At 42.3% G+C, this 19,803-nt stretch overlaps 1 protein-coding gene across 1 annotated transcript in view; it reads left to right on the top strand.

Annotated features, from left to right (window-relative positions):
* elp4 (elongator acetyltransferase complex subunit 4) overlaps positions 1-19,803 on the top strand; it is a 72,351-nt gene that overhangs the window by 855 nt on the left and 51,693 nt on the right. The window contains exons 2-3 of the mRNA XM_060941834.1: positions 6,158-6,193; positions 16,950-17,071. Coding sequence (XP_060797817.1) covers positions 6,158-6,193; positions 16,950-17,071 — 158 coding nt within the window. The remainder of the gene's footprint in view (positions 1-6,157; positions 6,194-16,949; positions 17,072-19,803) is intronic.

The raw sequence follows: 19,803 nt of genomic DNA, 5'->3' as shown, positions 1-19,803 counted from the left end.
ATAGTGGAGCAATATCAGAAAGGAGTTCGACAGTGTAAAATTGCAAAGAGTTTGAACATATCATCATCTACAGTGCATAATATCATCAAAAGATTCAGAGAATCTGGAAGAATCTCTGTGCATAAGGGTCAAGGCCAGAAAACCATACTGGGTGCCCGTGATCTTCGGGCCCTTAGACGGCACTGCATCACATACAGGCATGCTTCTGTATTGGAAATCACAAAATGGGCTCAGGAATATTTCCAGAGAACATTATCTGTGAACACAATTCACCGTGCCATCCGCCGTTGCCAGCTAAAACTCTATAGTTCAAAGAAGAAGCCGTATCTAAACATGATCCAGAAGCGCAGACGTCTTCTCTGGGCCAAGGCTCATTTAAAATGGACTGTGGCAAAGTGGAAAACTGTTCTGTGGTCAGACGAATCAAAATTTGAAGTTCTTTATGGAAATCAGGGACACCGTGTCATTCGGACTAAAGAGGAGAAGGACGACCCGAGTTGTTATCAGCGCTCAGTTCAGAAGCCTGCATCTCTGATGGTATGGGGTTGCATTAGTGCGTGTGGCATGGGCAGCTTACACATCTGGAAAGACACCATCAATGCTGAAAGGTATATCCAGGTTCTAGAGCAACATATGCTCCCATCCAGACGACGTCTCTTTCAGGGAAGACCTTGCATTTTCCAACATGACGATGCCAAACCACATACTGCATCAATTACAGCATCATGGCTGCGTAGAAGAAGGGTCCGGGTACTGAACTGGCCAGCCTGCAGTCCAGATCTTTCATCCATAGAAAACATTTGGCGCATCATAAAACGGAAGATACGACAAAAAAGACCTAAGACAGTTGAGCAACTAGAATCCTCCATTAGACAAGAATGGGTTAACATTCCTATCCCTAAACTTGAGCAACTTGTCTCCTCAGTCCCCAGACGTTTACAGACTGTTGTAAAGAGAAAAGGGGATGTCTCACAGTGGGAAACATGGCCTTGTCCCAACTTTTTTGAGATGTGGTGTTGTCATGAAATTTAAAATCACCTAATTTTTCTCTTTAAATGATACATTTTCTCAGTTTAAACATTTGATATGTCATCTATGTTCTATTCTGAATAAAATATGGAATTTTTTTTTTTTAAAGATTTTTTTTGGGGCTTTTTTCACCTTTATTATTGGATAGGACAGTGTAGAGACAGGAAATGAGTGGGAGAGAGAGACAGGGAGGGATCGGGAAATGACCTCAGGCCGGAATCGAACCCAGGTCCCTGGATTTATGGTATGGCGCCTTATCCACCTGAGCCACGACGCCCCCAATAAAATATGGAATTTTGAAACTTCCACATCATTGCATTCCGTTTTTATTTACAATTTGTCCTTTGTCCCAGCTTTTTTGGAATCAGGGTTGTATCAGTGAAAATGCATGCATATATATGAAAAATATACAAGGCTCGAAATTCATATATTTTTTTCACCAGCCAGCTGGACTAGTTCCCTTCCAAAGTAACTCGCCAAACAGAATATCAACTCGCCAAAATTTGTTCATGTTTGAATTTTACTTCTGTCAAAAATAACACAGAAGAGAGTCGTTACCATTGTTCATGACTAATGTGCATTTATTTCAAGACCCGAGTATTTTGATACTGGTTTTTTTGCACACTTTACAAATTGGCATTTGCTGTTCCACGTCCTCCTTGCGATATCCAAAAAAATGCCAGATGACTGACCCCTTACTAGTTCTTTTTGGAACCAATTCGTCCGCTTCCATTTTTAATTTGTCGCTGAAATTGACAGAGCTTACACGGTAGCCTGTGCAACACCAGCGATTGCACGAACTGAGTCAGCGCTGTAAACCAAAACTAGGAAATCTTCCCGCAAGTTCCTTTCAGCACCGAGATGTCGCCCGGGATTGGTTGACGAGTGTGTGACTTTTTTTTTTTAACCTCTCACGTTACTGCCTGAGGGACAGGGAGAAAACCACCAGAAAAGGTTTTAAACAAACACAACAAACACGGAACAAACGCAAGTCGGCAGATGACCATAAAATACTCAATAGTTACGATATAATAATTATATGTAGCTCACACAGAATTTTCGGAGATATATCGAGTATATTCGATATATTGCACAGCCCTAGTCTGAATCTTCGCTTCATATATATTTTTTATTTTCAACTAGCCAGCCGGGCTGCCTTGTGACAGGAATTCCCCGCCAAATGACAAATTAAGTCGCCTCGAGCGACCGGACCACCGCGAATTTCAAGCCCTGAATATATATTGTTCTCATTTATGCAGCATACAAGAGTCAAGGATGGAGATACTATCCACTCAGAAATGTATTTAAAAATAAAGGTTCTGCGTATCTCCTTTAAGTTCCTCAGAATAACAGGTTTCTACCAGAGAGGTCTCTACATTTTATATTTTTGATTTAATGTCATGTCGAGTGCTAGCAAATTTTCATGGGTATGTTTTTGTGCATTAAATATCTTTTAAAGATATTTAATGTTCAAACTGAAACTTTTTTTTCTAAATATACACTCATGCTGCGTTCATGTGCTATGGGAATTATGGTAAATACCAAACGCCGACATGGAAAGCACACATGAACGCCCCCTCTTGTGGTATTTTCCACTGGGCAACTCGTAGAAAATTTTGATATACGAGTTGCCGAGATGAGATGAACTTTAACCTTTTCAACATGGCGGCGAGCGGTACAGGACACTTGAATGTTAAGCATTGTACGCTACTAAAGTTTTTTTTTTGCTAGTACTAGTGGGTAGTTTTTTGTGTCTATGCAATGTTGCGTCATTAACAAGTGTAATATAATACGTTAGAAATCCGTTTCCTTTAAAAATGTGTTGTTATGGTTTGTTTTTACCTATCCAGAGCAGACGCTATTGCTAACGATAGCTAACTAACTATTGCTAACTTGAATCTGGTCCACCATCTTTAATTTGTCAACCACAACAAAAGCATGTGAACACAACACACTGGTAAATACCACTTCCCAACTGGAAAATATCATCTTTCCATAGCACATGAACGCAGCATCATTCTGAATTTGATGCCTACAACACATTCTAAAAAGTTGGGACAGGGACAGTAAAAGACTGGGAAAGTTGTGGAATGTTCAAAAAGCACCTGTTTGGAGCACGGCAATTCTTCAGCAGAGGCCAGAATTATGAATTTATTAAGACTGACTGAGCTGACAAGTTAAGACATATTGCTAAAGTGTGGAATCCAAGGGAAAATGTTCTGAAAACCATATTTAAACATCACCCCAATTATAGCAATGTCACTTCAGAGAAATGTTGGTTTGAATTTTAACTAGAACCAAACAAAGGGAACTCGCACACTTGTATGCCGATATAATAATGCACTTTTATTGCATATTAAAACAAACAAAAAGTGCTACCCAAGTGAAAAGTGCAAACGTTTCGGTCACAATCAGACCATCCTCAGTGCAAACAATTAAAAATAAAGACACGCCCATATATAGACAAGGCCACGTACATGGAAAACAGGTAATAGGCCTACAACCAAGCTTGAATACAGGTTAAGGTGCATGGATAAAGACATCCTATCATCAGCACCGTTCCTGTTATGATTTAACTAATGACATAATTTATAGCCATAACAAATGTCATAAGGAAAGAAAATAAAAAATAAATAAATTAAATAAAATAATGTGTATGGGTTTCTTGGAATACAAACATGTACACACAAATAACCCATTTATTGATAATATATTGATGTTTAAATGCTATATTGATGATCTTTTTGTCATCTGGAAAGGCACAGAAGAACAATTAATAGAATTCCACCGTTACATGAACAGCGTAGTGGACACCATTACATTTAGCCTGGAATATGATAAAAGTCAGATACATTTCCTTGATACTTGGGTTAAACGTAAAGATGGGAAATTGTTTACGACACTGTATAAAAAACCCATGGATAAAAATAGCTGTTTGCATGCCTCTAGTTTTCATCCTGAGCCCACCAAACGTGGGCTCCCCTATAGTCAATTTTTACGTGTAAGGCGGATTTGCCAGAGGGACGAGGATTTCCTGATAGAGGCAGATAAAATGTATGAACAGTTTATCCAGCGTGGTTATGCCACTGATGTCCTTGATTCTGCCCTGGGCCGGGTGATATCTGAGGGCAATTCAGGTCGCACTTGTTCAGGTGCGAAACCACCGCGCAAGGATCCTCCTCTCGTCTGCTGCACCACGTACACACCCTTTAGTCATCAGATAAAAAACATTGTTAAACAACACTGGAATGTTCTTCAAACTGATGATGTATGTTCTGAACTTTTTCCCCAGCTGCCCCTTTTTACATACTTTAGGTCTTCGAACCTTAAAGATAGGCTGGTACATTCAGATACTTTTGATCATTCCAAACGCCCGTGCGTACGACTGGATAACATTACTGGTTTTTTCCCCTGCCGTAATTGTGTGTCTTGCAGTAATATTCATAAAACGGATTATTTTATCAGTTTCAAAACAGGAAGACGCTATAATATCAGAAAATTTATAACATGTAATTCTGTCAATGTGATCTACCTCCTAAGCTGTCCCTGTGGTCTACAATATGTGGGGTGCACCCGCAGACAGTTGAGAATCCGTCTCAATGAGCATCGGAGCGCGATATATAGGGGGGACTCCAAATCGCCAGTTGCAAGACACTTCAATGAAGCAAAACATTCGGCTAATGATCTTAAGTTTGTTGGCATTGACCGAGTTCTCCCTAATCGTTGTAGTAGCTGTACTAATCAGTTTTTACTGAGATGTGAGGCCAGATGGATTTTTTTATTTAAAAACATTGCAACCGAATGGATTGAATGATGATTTTGACTTGACTTGTTTTCCATGAATAGTTTGTACATTTTAGTCTTGTTTATTGTCTGATGTTTTTTTCTTTCTTTTCTGCGTTTATTTTTATTTATTTATTTGTTTATTTTTTTATTTTATTTTTTTATTTATTTTATTTTATTTTTTCATTTTTTTAATTAATTTATTTATTTTTAAATTTATTTTATTATTTTATTTTATTTTATTTCATTTATTTATTTATTTTTAATTAATTTATTTTTATTTATTTATTTATTTATTTATTTATTTTTGTTATTTTCTTTCCTTATGACATTTGTTATGGCTATAAATTATGTCATTAGTTAAATCATAACAGGAACGGTGCTGATGATGGGATGTCTTTATCCATGCACCTTAACCTGTATTCAAGCTTGGTTGTAGGCCTATTACCTGTTTTCCGTGTACGTGGCCTTGTCTATATATGGGCGTGTCTTTATTTTTAATTGTTTGCACTGAGGATGGTCTGATTGTGACCGAAACGTTTGCACTTTTCACTTGGGTTTCACTTTTTGTTTGTTTTAATATGCAGTAAAAGTGCATTATTATATCGGCATACAGGTGTGCGAGTTCCCTTTGTTTGGTTCTAGTTATTCTATTGGAACTTACGCACCCACCAGGTATCAATTTTAAGGCGCGGTACCTTCATTGGAAAGCACGGTTTGAATTTTAAGAAATGAAAGTTCAGTTTTTTTCTGATGTAATTCCGTTACTGACTTCTCTTTCCTCATAAAAGATTTTGCATTCAGAGTTAAACACAGCCAGTTTTTCTATGCTTTTTTTTAAATGATCAAAAGATACCCCATACAGTGTGAAATTTATTTTTTTTTTAAGTTGCAGTACTCAAGATAAATGGTATTAACCTCCTAAGGCCCAAGCTGTTTTTTTTAACATGCATTTTTTATTTCTCTTTGCTATTTGGGCTGCTTAGAACCTGATTAGAATAAAAACTAAGCATCATCTTTTGATAAGATGTACTTTTCGAGAAAAAGTATGTCCACATATGTGGATTCTTGTTCCAAATTTCCATAAAGTGCTGTCCACGCATGTGACCGCTAAGCCCTAGGAGGTTAAATAAAAATAAGTTATCACATTTTGCTGTGAATGTAATTGCGTTACTGAAGAACTACCCAGCATTCTACAGGTATTCAGTTGAATATAGCTCGAAAAGGATTTGCAAATCATTGCATTCTGTTTTTATTTATGTTTTACACAGTGACCAAGTGTTTTGGAATCAGGGTTGTAAATGCAATCACTTGTCTTGACGATGTTTCTTTAATATTTCATTAGGAGGAGGATTGGCACTGGGAAGCCTGCTGCTCATTGGTAAGATCTAAACTCCCCTCACCTACCTTCCCTGAACATACCGTACCATGGTGGCAAATGTATTTGCAATACGACACTTCACAAAGACAAGCATGCACATTTCACAGCTATTGAGGTATTTCACCTGACGTCACAGGGTCACGTGACGCCCCGGTGTCCACCATTTTGGACGGCAAGCTAGCTAATGTCAACAACAGTAGCTAGTATGTTACTGTAGCAATGTTTACGTTCAGTCATTTGGATGACTGTTAAAACCTTTCAGTCTCAAGTTTTTCCTTTACTGGATTTACTAGTTTACTGAGCTAGCGCGCGATGGCTCCCGGCTCGGCCGGCGAGCGCGCGATGGCTCCCGGCTCGGCCGGCGAGCGCGCGATGGCTCCCGGCTCGGCCGGCGAGCGCGCGATGGCTCCCGGCTCGGCCGGCGAGCGCGCGATGGCTCCCGGCTCGGCCGGCGAGCGCGCGATGGCTCCCGGCTCGGCCGGCGAGCGCGCGATGGCTCCCGGCTCGGCCGGAGAGCGCGCGATGGCTCCCGGCTCGGCCGGAGAGCGCGCGATGGCTCCCGGCTCGGCCGGAGAGCGCGCGATGGCTCCCGGCTCGGCCGGAGAGCGCGCGATGGCTCCCGGCTCGGCCGGAGAGCGCGCGATGGCTCCCGGCTCGGCCGGAGAGCGCGCGATGGCTCCCGGCTCGGCCGGCGAGCGCGCGATGGCTCCCGGCTCGGCCAGCGAGCGCGCGATGGCTCCCGGCTTGGCCGAGCGCGCTAGCTCAGTAAACTAGTAAATCCAGTAAAGGAAAAACTTGAGACTGAAAGGTTTTAACAGTCATCCAAATGACTGAACGTAAACATTGCTACAGTAACATACCAGCTATGATGTTGTTGACATTAGCTAGTGCTAACAGCTAGTTGCTAATACACTGCTACAACTACACCGACCCTAATAATACAGTTCTTAGTCATTGCCTGGTAACAGCAAATTTATAACAGCCATGTCTCAACAGACTAAGAAGTGATTTCAATGACATTTAATAACATTTTGTTTATCCTGAGGACCGAAAGTAAATGAAAATGTGAACAAACCTTAGCTGTAATCAGATGGCGACCACCGGCTCCAGGGACGACCCGCTGATGTAGGCATGTTACCCAGCCTGACACAAAATATTTGTAGGCATCCAAACTCGTATACGCTTTCAGATCAATACCTGTGTATGGCGATGGGTTTTTAACGACATAGGTATACAGATCATGTGGGCCGAAGTCAGGTAAAGACGAGGGCTTCGTGTACTTCCGTACGTCAGTGAACAATCCTGGTGGAAGCAGGTAAACGACGTTCTCTAAGCCTGCTAACCTCAATTTTTGCAAATACCTCTCCCTCTGCTCGCCCTGTAAATGCCCTATGTCGCTGGATAGTGAAGGTGTTTTCTGCATCTCGCTCCTTTTTCTTTTATGTTTTTCGTTTGTCGCCTTCCTCGCATTCAAACTGATTCGAGCCGTGCCGTCCAAAATGGCAACGTCACATGACTTGGTCACGTGAGTGAAATACCTCAATACCCCCACATTCTTCCAAGACAAAGGCACATCTGCAATGTGTCAGATGATCTAGAATACACTCGTCTTACAATGCATCAACCACTCTGAGACAAACCATATATGTGTTGAAAGTACAATCAAATGCCTTCAGTTAGTAGGTAATTCCTTAAGACTCTCAGAAGTTCTCCAGTTTGAATAGAACTTTTTCACAGAGCCCCACGGAGTAAATTTTATCTTTCCTAGTTTCAGAAATAAACATTACACCCTCCAACCAAGCAGCAGCAAATGGATGATTGGCACATTTCCAGACCAAGATTCTCCTTCAGGCCAAAAGCAAAGTAAATGCAGTGATATCCAACGGAGTTCCATCTAAACCCAAAGCTCCAAAGCACCATCTGCTCCACCAAATACAGCTATAGAGAGCGTGCACGTGACGTCACGAGGTCACGTGATATTTGTTTATCTGCCATCTTGGACGCATAGAACTTAGACGAACCCGTTCTAATTATCAAGTGTGTGGGAGTAGATCTTTCGAGAATGGTTATATCTTGTTCAGCATTTGGTTGTACCAATAGACAGGGCCAAAAAGAGGGCCTGTCATTTTATAGATTCCCCGCAGACGCGGAGAGACGCGCAAAATGGGTGTCCGCTGTGCGAAGAGAAAACTGGTACCCCAGTTCTACCAGCCGAATTTGTAGTGAACACTTCATATCAGGTAGGTGTAATCTTCTAATTCAGTACTCCTAGTACATCTGTTAAGTTGATTTTCGGATTGAATGATAACTGCATAGTCGGTGGTTTGTGATTTTTTTTTTTTCAGACAAAAACATACATATTTACAACCCTGTCATTATCTGGAACTGAGTTTAGATTTCGAACATTCTTACGATAAAACGTCCTGCATAGTCTCTTTATGATAAACGTCTTAATGCCACTTACCCGTGAGGTTATCAAGTAGACATTCTTCTTCGGAACCTTCCAGAGGTATAGTTGGGATGCCCATCCCGCAACAAAATATTTATAAGCTTCCAGGCTCTTGTAAGCTTTGAGGGCTTTGCCAGTGTAACACGATTCACGATTAATGAGAAAATTGTAAATGTCGTGGTAGGCCAGATCGGGCAAATCGCCGGCACCGCAGCTCCGAATTTCCCTGAACAAGGATTGCGGCAAGTTGTACGGATCTGCAATCCCCAACCTGGAACACTTTTCCACGTAACGCTGCCTCACGTCACCTTCAAGATGCTGAACAAACTTAGACAAGTTATCGCGCGATGTAGATGGGGTATTTTCCGAATTTTCTTGGGGATTACTCCCTGGATCCATTACGCTCGCGCAAGGTAAACAATCCTGAAGCCGTCCAATATGGCGGAGTAAACACGGACGGGTCACGTGACTGCACATCCTCTATAAGCAGGCAAGGTCTCAACATCACCCCCAAAACCTCAATGATCATTTTCAATACCAATGCCCAAGCTATCTGAAGCCATCAAGCTTAAGACAAGACCAGAGGTTTTGCACTAGACCGGCCAGAGACAAGGAACACTAGCGTCTGTCCCAGGATATACTGTAGGTCAGCAAGCCTGGTTTTATTTTAAATTTAAAACTTTAAATTGTATGAGCCCCAGTCTAGTACATGATAATGATCACTCTTTTGCCCAGTATTTCTCAGCCAGATCCATACCAACTCCATCTTCCTGCCTAATCTTAATTTTGTTGAGATCTTGAACTCCCAAAGACATCAGCCCTTTATCATAGCTTTAGCTAAGTTCTTCCCACACCATAGCAGATAATAGATCAGGAAAAGGCCTGCCTGATCCATCCTGATGCCCTACGTCTGGCTGGAGTCTCATCACTTCGCTCCTGTGGAGGACGACCCCATATAGACAGTCTAAAGAGACACTTGGAAGATGGCTCTGGACACATAAAGTTTAGGACTACAATCGTCATGATAACTTTAGGACTGCAAAACTGTTCATGACAACTGCATTCAAGTCTCCATTGATGACCAGTTGATAACTTCAACAACCGATTTCATGTTAAAACTATAATGAATTTCCTGGTTGCACAGTTGTTCTTTGTGACTATATAGGACACAGTTATACAACCCCGATTCCAAAAAAGTTGGGACAAAGTACAAATTGTAAATAAAAACAGAATGCAATGATGTGGAAGTTTCAAAATTCCATATTTTATTCAGAACAGTACATGGATGACATATCAAATGTTTAAACTGAGAAAATGTATCATTTAAAGAGAAAAATTAGGTGATTTTAAATTTCATGACAACAACACATCTCAAAAAAGTTGGGACAAGGCCATGTTTCCCACTGTGAGACATCCCCTTTTCTCTTTACAACAGTCTGTAAACGTCTGGGGACTGAGGAGACAAGTTGCTCAAGTTTAGGGATAGGAATGTTAACCCATTCTTGTCTAATGTAGGATTCTAGTTGCTCAACTGTCTTAGGTCTTTTTTGTCGTATCTTCCGTTTTATGATGCGCCAAATGTTTTCTATGGGTGAAAGATCTGGACTGCAGGCTGGCCAGTTCAGTACCCGGACCCTTCTTCTACGCAGCCATGATGCTGTAATTGATGCAGTATGTGGTTTGGCATTGTCATGTTGGAAAATGCAAGGTCTTCCCTGAAAGAGACGTCGTCTGGATGGGAGCATATGTTGCTCTAGAACCTGGATATACCTTTCAGCATTGATGGTGTCTTTCCAGATGTGTAAGCTGCCCATGCCACACGCACTAATGCAACCCCATACCATCAGAGATGCAGGCTTCTGAACTGAGCGCTGATAACAACTTGGGTCGTCCTTCTCCTCTTTAGTCCGAATGACACGGCATCCCTGATTTCCATAAAGAACTTCAAATTTTGATTCGTCTGACCACAGAACAGTTTTCCACTTTGCCACAGTCCATTTTAAATGAGCCTTGGCCCAGAGAAGACGTCTGCGCTTCTGGATCATGTTTAGATACAGCTTCTTCTTTGAACTATAGAGTTTTAGCTGGCAACGGCGGATGGCACGGTGAATTGTGTTCACAGATAATGTTCTCTGGAAATATTCCTGAGCCCATTTTGTGATTTCCAATACAGAAGCATGCCTGTATGTGATGCAGTGCCGTCTAAGGGCCCGAAGATCACGGGCACCCAGTATGGTTTTCCGGCCTTGACCCTTACGCACAGAGATTCTTCCAGATTCTCTGAATCTTTTGATGATATTATGCACTGTAGATGATGATATGTTCAAACTCTTTGCAATTTTACACTGTCGAACTCCTTTCTGATATTGCTCCACTATTTGTCGGCGCAGAATTAGGGGGATTGGTGATCCTCTTCCCATCTTTACTTCTGAGAGCCGCTGCCACTCCAAGATGCTCTTTTTATACCCAGTCATGTTAATGACCTATTGCCAATTGACCTAATGAGTTGCAGTTTGGTCCTCCAGCTGTTCCTTTTTTGTACCTTTAACTTTTCCAGCCTCTTATTGCCCCTGTCCCAACTTTTTTGAGATGTGTTGCTGTCATGAAATTTCAAATGAGCCAATATTTGGCATGAAATTTCAAAATGTCTCACTTTCGACATTTGATATGTTGTCTATGTTCTATTGTGAATACAATATCAGTTTTTGAGATTTTTAAATTATTGCATTGCGTTTTTATTTACAATTTGTACTTTGTCCCAACTTTTTTGGAATCAGGGTTGTAGAAGAGTCATGCTATCGGTCATCACCTAAAATCTTTGTTTTTCTGTAAAGGTGCTTTGTGACAATGTCTGCTGTTAAAAGCGCTATACAAATAAATTGACTTGAAAAGAAGGAAACTTTTCCTTGACAAAATGGTGGATCAGCAGGTATTTAAAAAAAAAGATTATGCAGAAATCCATATTTACTGCACATTTCATCAAAACTATCAAACATACCATCAGTGTATAAATCCTTCATGGACACAAGTGTTCAAACCCCATTGTCTAAAACACGGAGTTAAATGTAGAAGGGAGAAATGAATGGGACCGAAACTGAAGCTGATGTGAACTCTTAATGGCGGCCGAACTGATTCAAAATTTTGAGGGAAGAGAGGCCATTCTTAAAAAAAAAATCTGTTTCCTGTCCACCGGGTGAGCAAAAAAATTTTCAGTCGGGAGGGAGGGATTTTTTTTTTTTAAATATCTGGATGGATAAGAAATCGCAATACTGTGTTTGCTTTTTCTTTCAGTACTTTTTTATTACAAAAGCAGACACGGTTTTCGTCCTGGTCGCGGAACACTGGACCAGCTCTATACCCTTCATAGGGTGCTCGAGGGTTCATGGGAGTTTGCCCAACCAGTCCACATGTGCTTTGTGGATCTGGAGAAGGCATTCGACCGTGTCCCCCGTGGTACTCTGTGGGGGGTGCTTCGGGAGTATGGGGTTCGGGGCTCTTTGCTAAGGGCTGTCCGGTCCCTGTACGAACGGAGCAGGAGTCTGGTTCGCATTGCCGGCAGTAAGTCAGACCTGTTCCCAGTGCATGTGGGACTCCGTCAGGGCTGCCCTTTGTCACCGGTTCTGTTCATAATTTTTATGGACAGAATTTCTAGGCGCAGCCAGGGGCCGGAAGGAATCCTGTTTGGGAACCACAGGATTTCATCTCTGCTTTTTGCGGATGATGTTGTCCTGTTGGCTTCTTCAAACCAGGACCTTCAGCATGCACTGGGGCGGTTTGCAGTCGAGTGTGAAGCGGCTGGGATGAGAATCAGCACCTCCAAGTCCGAGGCCATGGTTCTCGACCGGAAAAGGGTGGCTTGCCCTCTCCAGGTTGGTGGAGAAGTCCTGCCTCAAGTGGAGGAGTTTAAGTATCTCGGGATCTTGTTCACGAGTGAGGGAAGGATGGAGCGTGAGATCGACAGGCGGATCGGTGCAGCCTCCGCAGTGATGCGGTCGCTTTACCGGTCCGTCGTGGTGAAGAAGGAGCTGAGCCAAAAGGCGAAGCTCTCAATTTACCGGTCGATCTACGTTCCGACTCTCACCTATGGTCATGAGCTTTGGGTAATGACAGAAAGAACAAGATCGCGGATACAAGCGGCTGAAATGAGTTTCCTTCGCAGGGTGGCTGGGCGCTCCCTTAGAGATAGGGTGAGAAGCACAGTCACTCGGGAGGAGCTCGGAGTAGAGCTGCTGCTCCTCCACATCGAGAGGAACCAGCTGAGGTGGCTCGGGCATCTTTTTCGGATGCCTCCTGGACGCCTCCCTGGGGAGGTGTTCCAGGCATGTCCCCCCGGGAGGAGGCCCCGGGGAAGACCCAGGACACGCTGGAGGGACTATGTCTCTCGGCTGGCCTGGGAACGCCTCGGTGTTCTTCCCGAGGAGCTGGCCGAGGTGTCTGGGGAAAGGGAAGTTTGGGCTTCCATGCTTAGACTGCTGCCTCCGCGACCCGGTCCTGGATAAGCGGAAGAAGACGAGACGAGAAGCAGACACATTTAATAAAATATGACGGTTTAATCAACTGAAACTTGTACAAAAACTTTAAAGCTAGCATTTTAAATGCTGACTGCAACATTTGCAAAACTTTTACAAAGGTACTTAAAATGTCCGACACACGGACTTTTTGTAGTTCTAAATCGACCGTTAGGCCTAGTTCGGATGAAATTACACTATTAAAATAATCACTGAATGATTTGTTTTTCTGAATCTTTACTATTTTGTTGTTCGCTAGAATATCATTTTGCAATTTCACACTTAAGCAAATGTTTGAAAACTCCGGATCGCCTTCCTTCATGGTGGCTGCCATTTTTTTGTGCTGCACGGCGCATGTGCAGAGCTGATTCAGTTCAGAGTGCGCGCGCACTCAGCGGAGGCAGTAGTGTGTCGGAGGGAACAGAAGCAGAGATGACGCTTATTTTGTCTCCGGTAAACCAGTCTTCTCTCGTTCAATTACGTGCTGGCATCAAAAGACACCGTTGGTTGTAAATGAACCCAAACTGAGTGGTTGGAGTGTATTTTCATACACAAATGGAGAAATGTTGGCTGAGTGTGTAATTGTGTCGCCCCACTGCAGACCGTTGTCGTTGTTAATTCATAGCATGCTCAGCTGCGTGAATGTGTCATGCACAGAAAATAAGAGATTTACAAGCCAGGAACGCCTCATGATGCAATACGCAAGAAAAGAAAGATGATTTACTGCCATTTTACTTTGTATTTGAGTAAAGTGAATAAATAAATGGTCTGTGGAAAATACATTTAATCCTGGGAACTGCGTGCACAGGAGTTTATTTTGTGTCCGCCCCCCCCCCGGCTGGCTACTTATTTGTCATGGCTGGCTAGTATGAGCTTTAGTGGAAAGCCCTGGGAATGCGCAAATGTCAAGTTCGATTTTAGATTTACGAACCCGAAAAAATGTCGAAAAACCGGCGTTAAAAAAAAAAAAATTCAACCGCACAAACGGCACTCACCTGGCCGGTGGACCGGAAACAGAACATTTTTTAATAATGGCCAGAGCTCAAACAGATTTAGATGAAAATTTGGAGGATTTCAATGGCAGGGAAGAATATACTAAAGCTGGGAGAGGTGAACAGTAGGACCGTGTCTCAAGCAGGCACCAGTTTGTATCTGGCCAGTGGAACCAAACCTTTTGAATGCTCGATCCCCCAGTAATAATGAAGAAAGCTAGGAAGGCCCATTCCACCTACTTCACAACCTCTTTGGAGAATGTGCTTTTAACCCTTGGGACCTTATTTTCCCAAATAAAGGAGATTTATAGCTAGGTTGGCTGACTTGGAAAAACTAATGAGCACTGGAACAAATAAAGAAATCCAGGAACTATGGTCATCTTGACTGATTGAATTCTTTCAGCGACAGTAAGGGTTAAACTGTGCTATCTCGCAAAATCAGCCTTCATTTGTCTAACTTGAGGCATATGGTTAGTTTCGAACAAAGATGTAAAATAATGGGTAATGCGTATTTCTTGGAATACAAAACCATCTTGAGATGAAAGAAAAGGCCAAGTAATTAATAGAAAAATATTCACAAATTGAAGGTTGAGTTTACAGCCATAGAAGGCTCTAAATTGACCTAATAATGACACAATAGCAGGACTGGTACCTACAGGGTCACTAACATAAAGCAAGAGGTTGTCGGCATATATTGATACATGGTGTTCAGCGGGAAAGTCCGCAATCCCTCTATTTTTGCATAATAGATTAATAGTAGTGCTAAATACAATCTAAATCAACACTGTTTAAGCCTATTGACTAGGGTTTCGTGGTTGATGTACAACCCCGATTCCAAAAAAGTTGGGACAAAGTACAAATTGTAAATAAAATCGGAATGCAATGATGTGGAAGTTTCAAAATTCCATATTTTATTCAGAATAGAACATAGATGACATATCAAATGTTTAAACTGAGAAAATGTATCATTTAAAGAGAAAAATTAGGTGATTTTAAATTTCATGACAACAACACATCTCAAAAAAGTTGGGACAAGGCCATGTTTCCCACTGTGAGACATCCCCTTTTCTCTTTACAACAGTCCGTAAACGTCTGGGGACTGAGGAGACAAGTTGCTCAAGTTTAGGGATAGGAATGTTAACCCATTCTTGTCTAATGTAGGATTCTAGTTGCTCAACTGTCTTAGGTCTTTTTTGTCGTATCTTCCGTTTTATGATGCACCAAATGTTTTCTATGGGTGAAAGATCTGGACTGCAGGCTGGCCAGTTCAGTACCCGGACCCTTCTTCTACGCAGCCATGATGCTGTAATTGATGCAGTATGTGGTTTGGCATTGTCATGTTGGAAAATGCAAGGTCTTCCCTGAAAGAGACGTCGTCTGGATGGGAGCATATGTTGCTCTAGAACCTGGATATACCTTTCAGCATTGATGGTGTCTTTCCAGATGTGTAAGCTGCCCATGCCACACGCACTAATGCAACCCCATACCATCAGAGATGCAGGCTTCTGAACTGAGCACTGATGACAACTCGGGTCGTCCTTCTCCTCTTTAGTCCGAATGACACGGCGTCCCTGATTTCCATAAAGAACTTCAAATTTTGATTCGTCTGACCACAGAACAGTTTTCCACTTTGCCACAGTCCATTTTAAATGAGCCTTGGCCCAGAGAAGACGTCTGCGCTTCTGGATCATGTTTAGATACGGCTTCTTCTTTGAACTATAGAGTTTTAGCTGGCAACGGCGGATGGCACGGTGAATTGTGTTCACAGATAATGTTCTCTGGAAATATTCCTGAGCCCATTTTGTGATTTCCAATACAGAAGCATGCCTGCATGTGATGCAGTGCCGTCTAAGGGCCCGAAGATCACGGGCACCCAGTATGGTTTTCCGGCCTTGACCCTTACGCACAGAGATTCTTCCAGATTCTCTGAATCTTTTGATGATATTATGCACTGTAGATGATGATATGTTCAAACTCTTTGCAATTTTACACTGTCGAACTCCTTTCTGATATTGCTCCACTATTTGTCGGTGCAGAATTAGGGGGATTGGTGATCCTCTTCCCATCTTTACTTCTGAGAGCCGCTGCCACTCCAAGATGCTCTTTTTATACCCAGTCATGTTAATGACCTATTGCCAATTGACCTAATGAGTTGCAATTTGGTCCTCCAGCTGTTCCTTTTTTGTTCCTTTAACTTTTCCAGCCTCTTATTGCCCCGTCCCAACTTTTTTGAGATGTGTTGCTGTCATGAAATTTCAAATGAGCCGATATTTGGCATGAAATTTCAAAATGTCTCACTTTCGACATTTGATATGTTGTCTATGTTCTATTGTGAATACAGTAACAGTTTTTGAGATTTGTAAATTATTGCATTCCGTTTTTATTTACAATTTGTACTTTGTCCCAACTTTTTTGGAATCGGGGTTGTAAAAAGCTGTCCAATAAACTAAAATAAAAACCCAGCAACAGATCAATGACCACTTTAGCAAGCGCTGAGATGCTTCCTACACCCTGACTTTACCCTGAAATTGCATCATGCAATTTATTTCTCGCTCTGTTGTAGCTGCTGCACCAATCACTGATATAAAACAAAGGTGGGAGGTTGTGACAATATGAAATGGCTACTGATCTGAAAAAAAAAATATCCTCAAAGACCTAGAAAAGTGGCTGTGGCAGGTGTATAGAGGAAAGATGCATGGAAAAGAAGGAAAGGGACAGCTGTGATTTCTAGGTGAGAGGTTTGGATACTGTATGTTGAAAGAGATGTATTTTGACACAAGGCTTATTATTCTGTGTGTGTGTTGCAGAGGAGGATGAGTTTAACAGTCACTCGCGTGCATTGTTGCAGTATTTCGTGGCAGAAGGGGTGATGAGTGGACACGAACACTTCATTGCTTCAGCCCAGGATCACCCTGATGACCTCGTAAAGGTAATCGCACACTGTGCTGTGTAGTCACGCTATGCACTATCGGAGGTGATTCTCGGGACTGTGGGGGTCCCAGGCAGGAAACTACCCACCACCACCACCACCAAGATGCTTTTACAAAAGAATCAGAAATCCACAAAAATAAATTTAGAATGTAAGCTTTTTTCATAACTTTGGAGATAAAACAACTGGATATAAGACATTATAATTAATATTATAACAAACACAACAAGATCAACTGTGAGCTACTGCTCACTTGCGTATACCCCCGCTCTTGCTTATATCAGAATGCAAGAAATCGAAGGAACAGGACATTTATTATGAATGTTACGAATAATATTAAGAAAAATGTTATGAACATTTTGTAAATCCACTCTGTGTTTTTCATAAATGCATTCAGTCGGTAAACAGGAAGTCGATGTGTGACAGACCTGAAAAAGGTATACACGTGTATAGAACCCCAAGCTGAAGTTTGGTACCAAGTGGCTATGATTTGTGGTTGCTGAGAAAAAGGGCGTTTCGGACAGACGGACGGACACCGGTAAACCAGTATCCCCCACTCTGAAGGAGTATTATTTATAATTATAATTTTTTTACATACATATACGCACAATAATGTGTATATGTATGTATATATGTGTAGATGATATACTGTAATAAAAATATAATTGATCGCTTGTCAGGGATTAAACTGAAGACAATATTAAGAGGTCTGTTTTTCAATTTAAAAAATAACGTCTCTAAACTGTAGACATACAATCAGATCCATAAATATTTGTACAGTGGGAAAGTAATTTTTCATTATTTCATTTATATGAAGAAGAAACCTTTATTCGTCACATGCACACTTCAAGCACAGTGAAATTCATCCTCTGCATTTAACCCATCTGAAGCAGTGAACACACGCACACACTCAGAGCAGTGGGCAGCCACACCAGAGCGCCCGGGGAGCAGTCAGGGGTCAGGTACCTCGCTCAAGGGCACTTCAGCCCAAGGCCGCCCCACTTCAACCTAACTGCATGTCTTTCGACTGTGGGGGAAACCGGAGCACCCGGAGGAAACCCACGCAGACACGGGGAGAACATGCAAACTCCACACAGAAAGGCCCTCGCCGGCTGCTGGGTTCAAACCCAGAACCTTCTTACCGGTATAAGATTATTTAATTTGCTTCAGAATGTGATTCTCAGTTCATCTGATTATTTAATGAGCCTTTTATGTTTTATCAGTGAAAATGCATGCATGTGCATGTATGTTGCATAAGTTATAACACCCATCCTGTTTTAATGAGAGTCAACCCACAATCAGTGAAGTCACATCAGTCTTAGTTGAGCAAGTCGGTAACGGTATTTCTTACTTTCACCATAAATTTTTATTTATATAACTTTGGTCTATAGCTGTCAAAGGCCTCAGCATTAAAACCGGTTCCTGCTGTGATGTCACGCACTCAGGGCTGGCTGGCTCAGCGGGGCGGCTCCATTGACAACTTTGCGGTCAGTTTTAACTCTCAAAAGTATATCTCGTCTCATTATCTGTAGCCGCTTTATCCTGTTCTACAGGGTCGCAGGCAAGCTGGAGCCTATCCCAGCTGACTACGGGTGAAAGGCGGGGTACACCCTGGACAAGTCGCCAGGTCATCACAGGGCTGACACATAGACACAGACAACCATTCACACTCACATTCACACCTACGCTCAATTTAGAGTCACCAGTTAACCTAACCTGCATGTCTTTGGACTGTGGGGGAAACCGGAGCACCCGGAGGAAACCCACGCGGACACGGGGAGAACATGCAAACTCCGCACAGAAAGGCCCTCGCTGGCCACGGGGCTCGAACTCTGGACCTTCTTGCTGTGAGGCGACAACGTTCCACTACACCACCATGCCGATAAAAGGTCTAGGGTTGATTAAATTGGGCATTTAGATTTGCAATATGTTGCTGCTAACTCTCAATATGAAGTCCAAAGAGAGATCCTTGTCAGTGAAACAAGCCATCATTAGGATAAAAAAATCAAAACAGATCGGAGATATAATAAAACATTGTGTGGCCAAATCAACTATTTGGTACATTCTTGGGGGGGGAGAACACACTGGTGAGCTCAGGAACACCAAAAGACCTGGATGACCACAGAAAGCAACTGTGGATGATGGCAGAATTTTTTTTCCCCAGGTGAAGAAAAAACCCTTCACAACGGTTGGCCAAATGAGTACTCTCCAGGAGGTTGGCATATCTGTGTCAAAGTCAACAATCCAGAGAAGACTTTTACCAGAGTAAATACCACAAGATGAAAACCATTGGTAAGCCTCAGAAACAGGAAGACCAGATTAGAATTGCCAAAGAACATCTTTTTTTTTTTAAAAATGTGCAGTTCCTATAAACAGAAGAGACCAAGAGCAACTCCTTGGATGCTGTTTCACAGTGTAGCTGCACATTGACCTGAAGCATTCTTCTAAAGCATCCCAAGGCAAAGAAGTGGAATGTTCAACAATGGCCAAGTCAATCACATAACCTGAATTCAACTGCGCTGCAGTTCCCTTCCTGAAGATAAAACTGAAGGGAAACATTTCAAGCACAAGCAGGAAGTGAGGAGAGATTTAGTAAAGGCCTGGCAGAGCATCACTCGGGAAGAAACCCAGGAAACACATCTGGTGATGTCTATGGGTTCCAGATTTTAGGCAGTCACTGATTTTGGATTTGCAGGATATGACTATAGATGGGCGGCACGGTGGTGTAGTGG

The sequence above is a fragment of the Neoarius graeffei genome, chromosome 15 (genome assembly GCF_027579695.1).
Source record: "Neoarius graeffei isolate fNeoGra1 chromosome 15, fNeoGra1.pri, whole genome shotgun sequence".
Lineage (NCBI taxonomy): Eukaryota > Metazoa > Chordata > Actinopteri > Siluriformes > Ariidae > Neoarius > Neoarius graeffei.
This window is presented reverse-complemented; position numbering and strand designations above follow the sequence as displayed.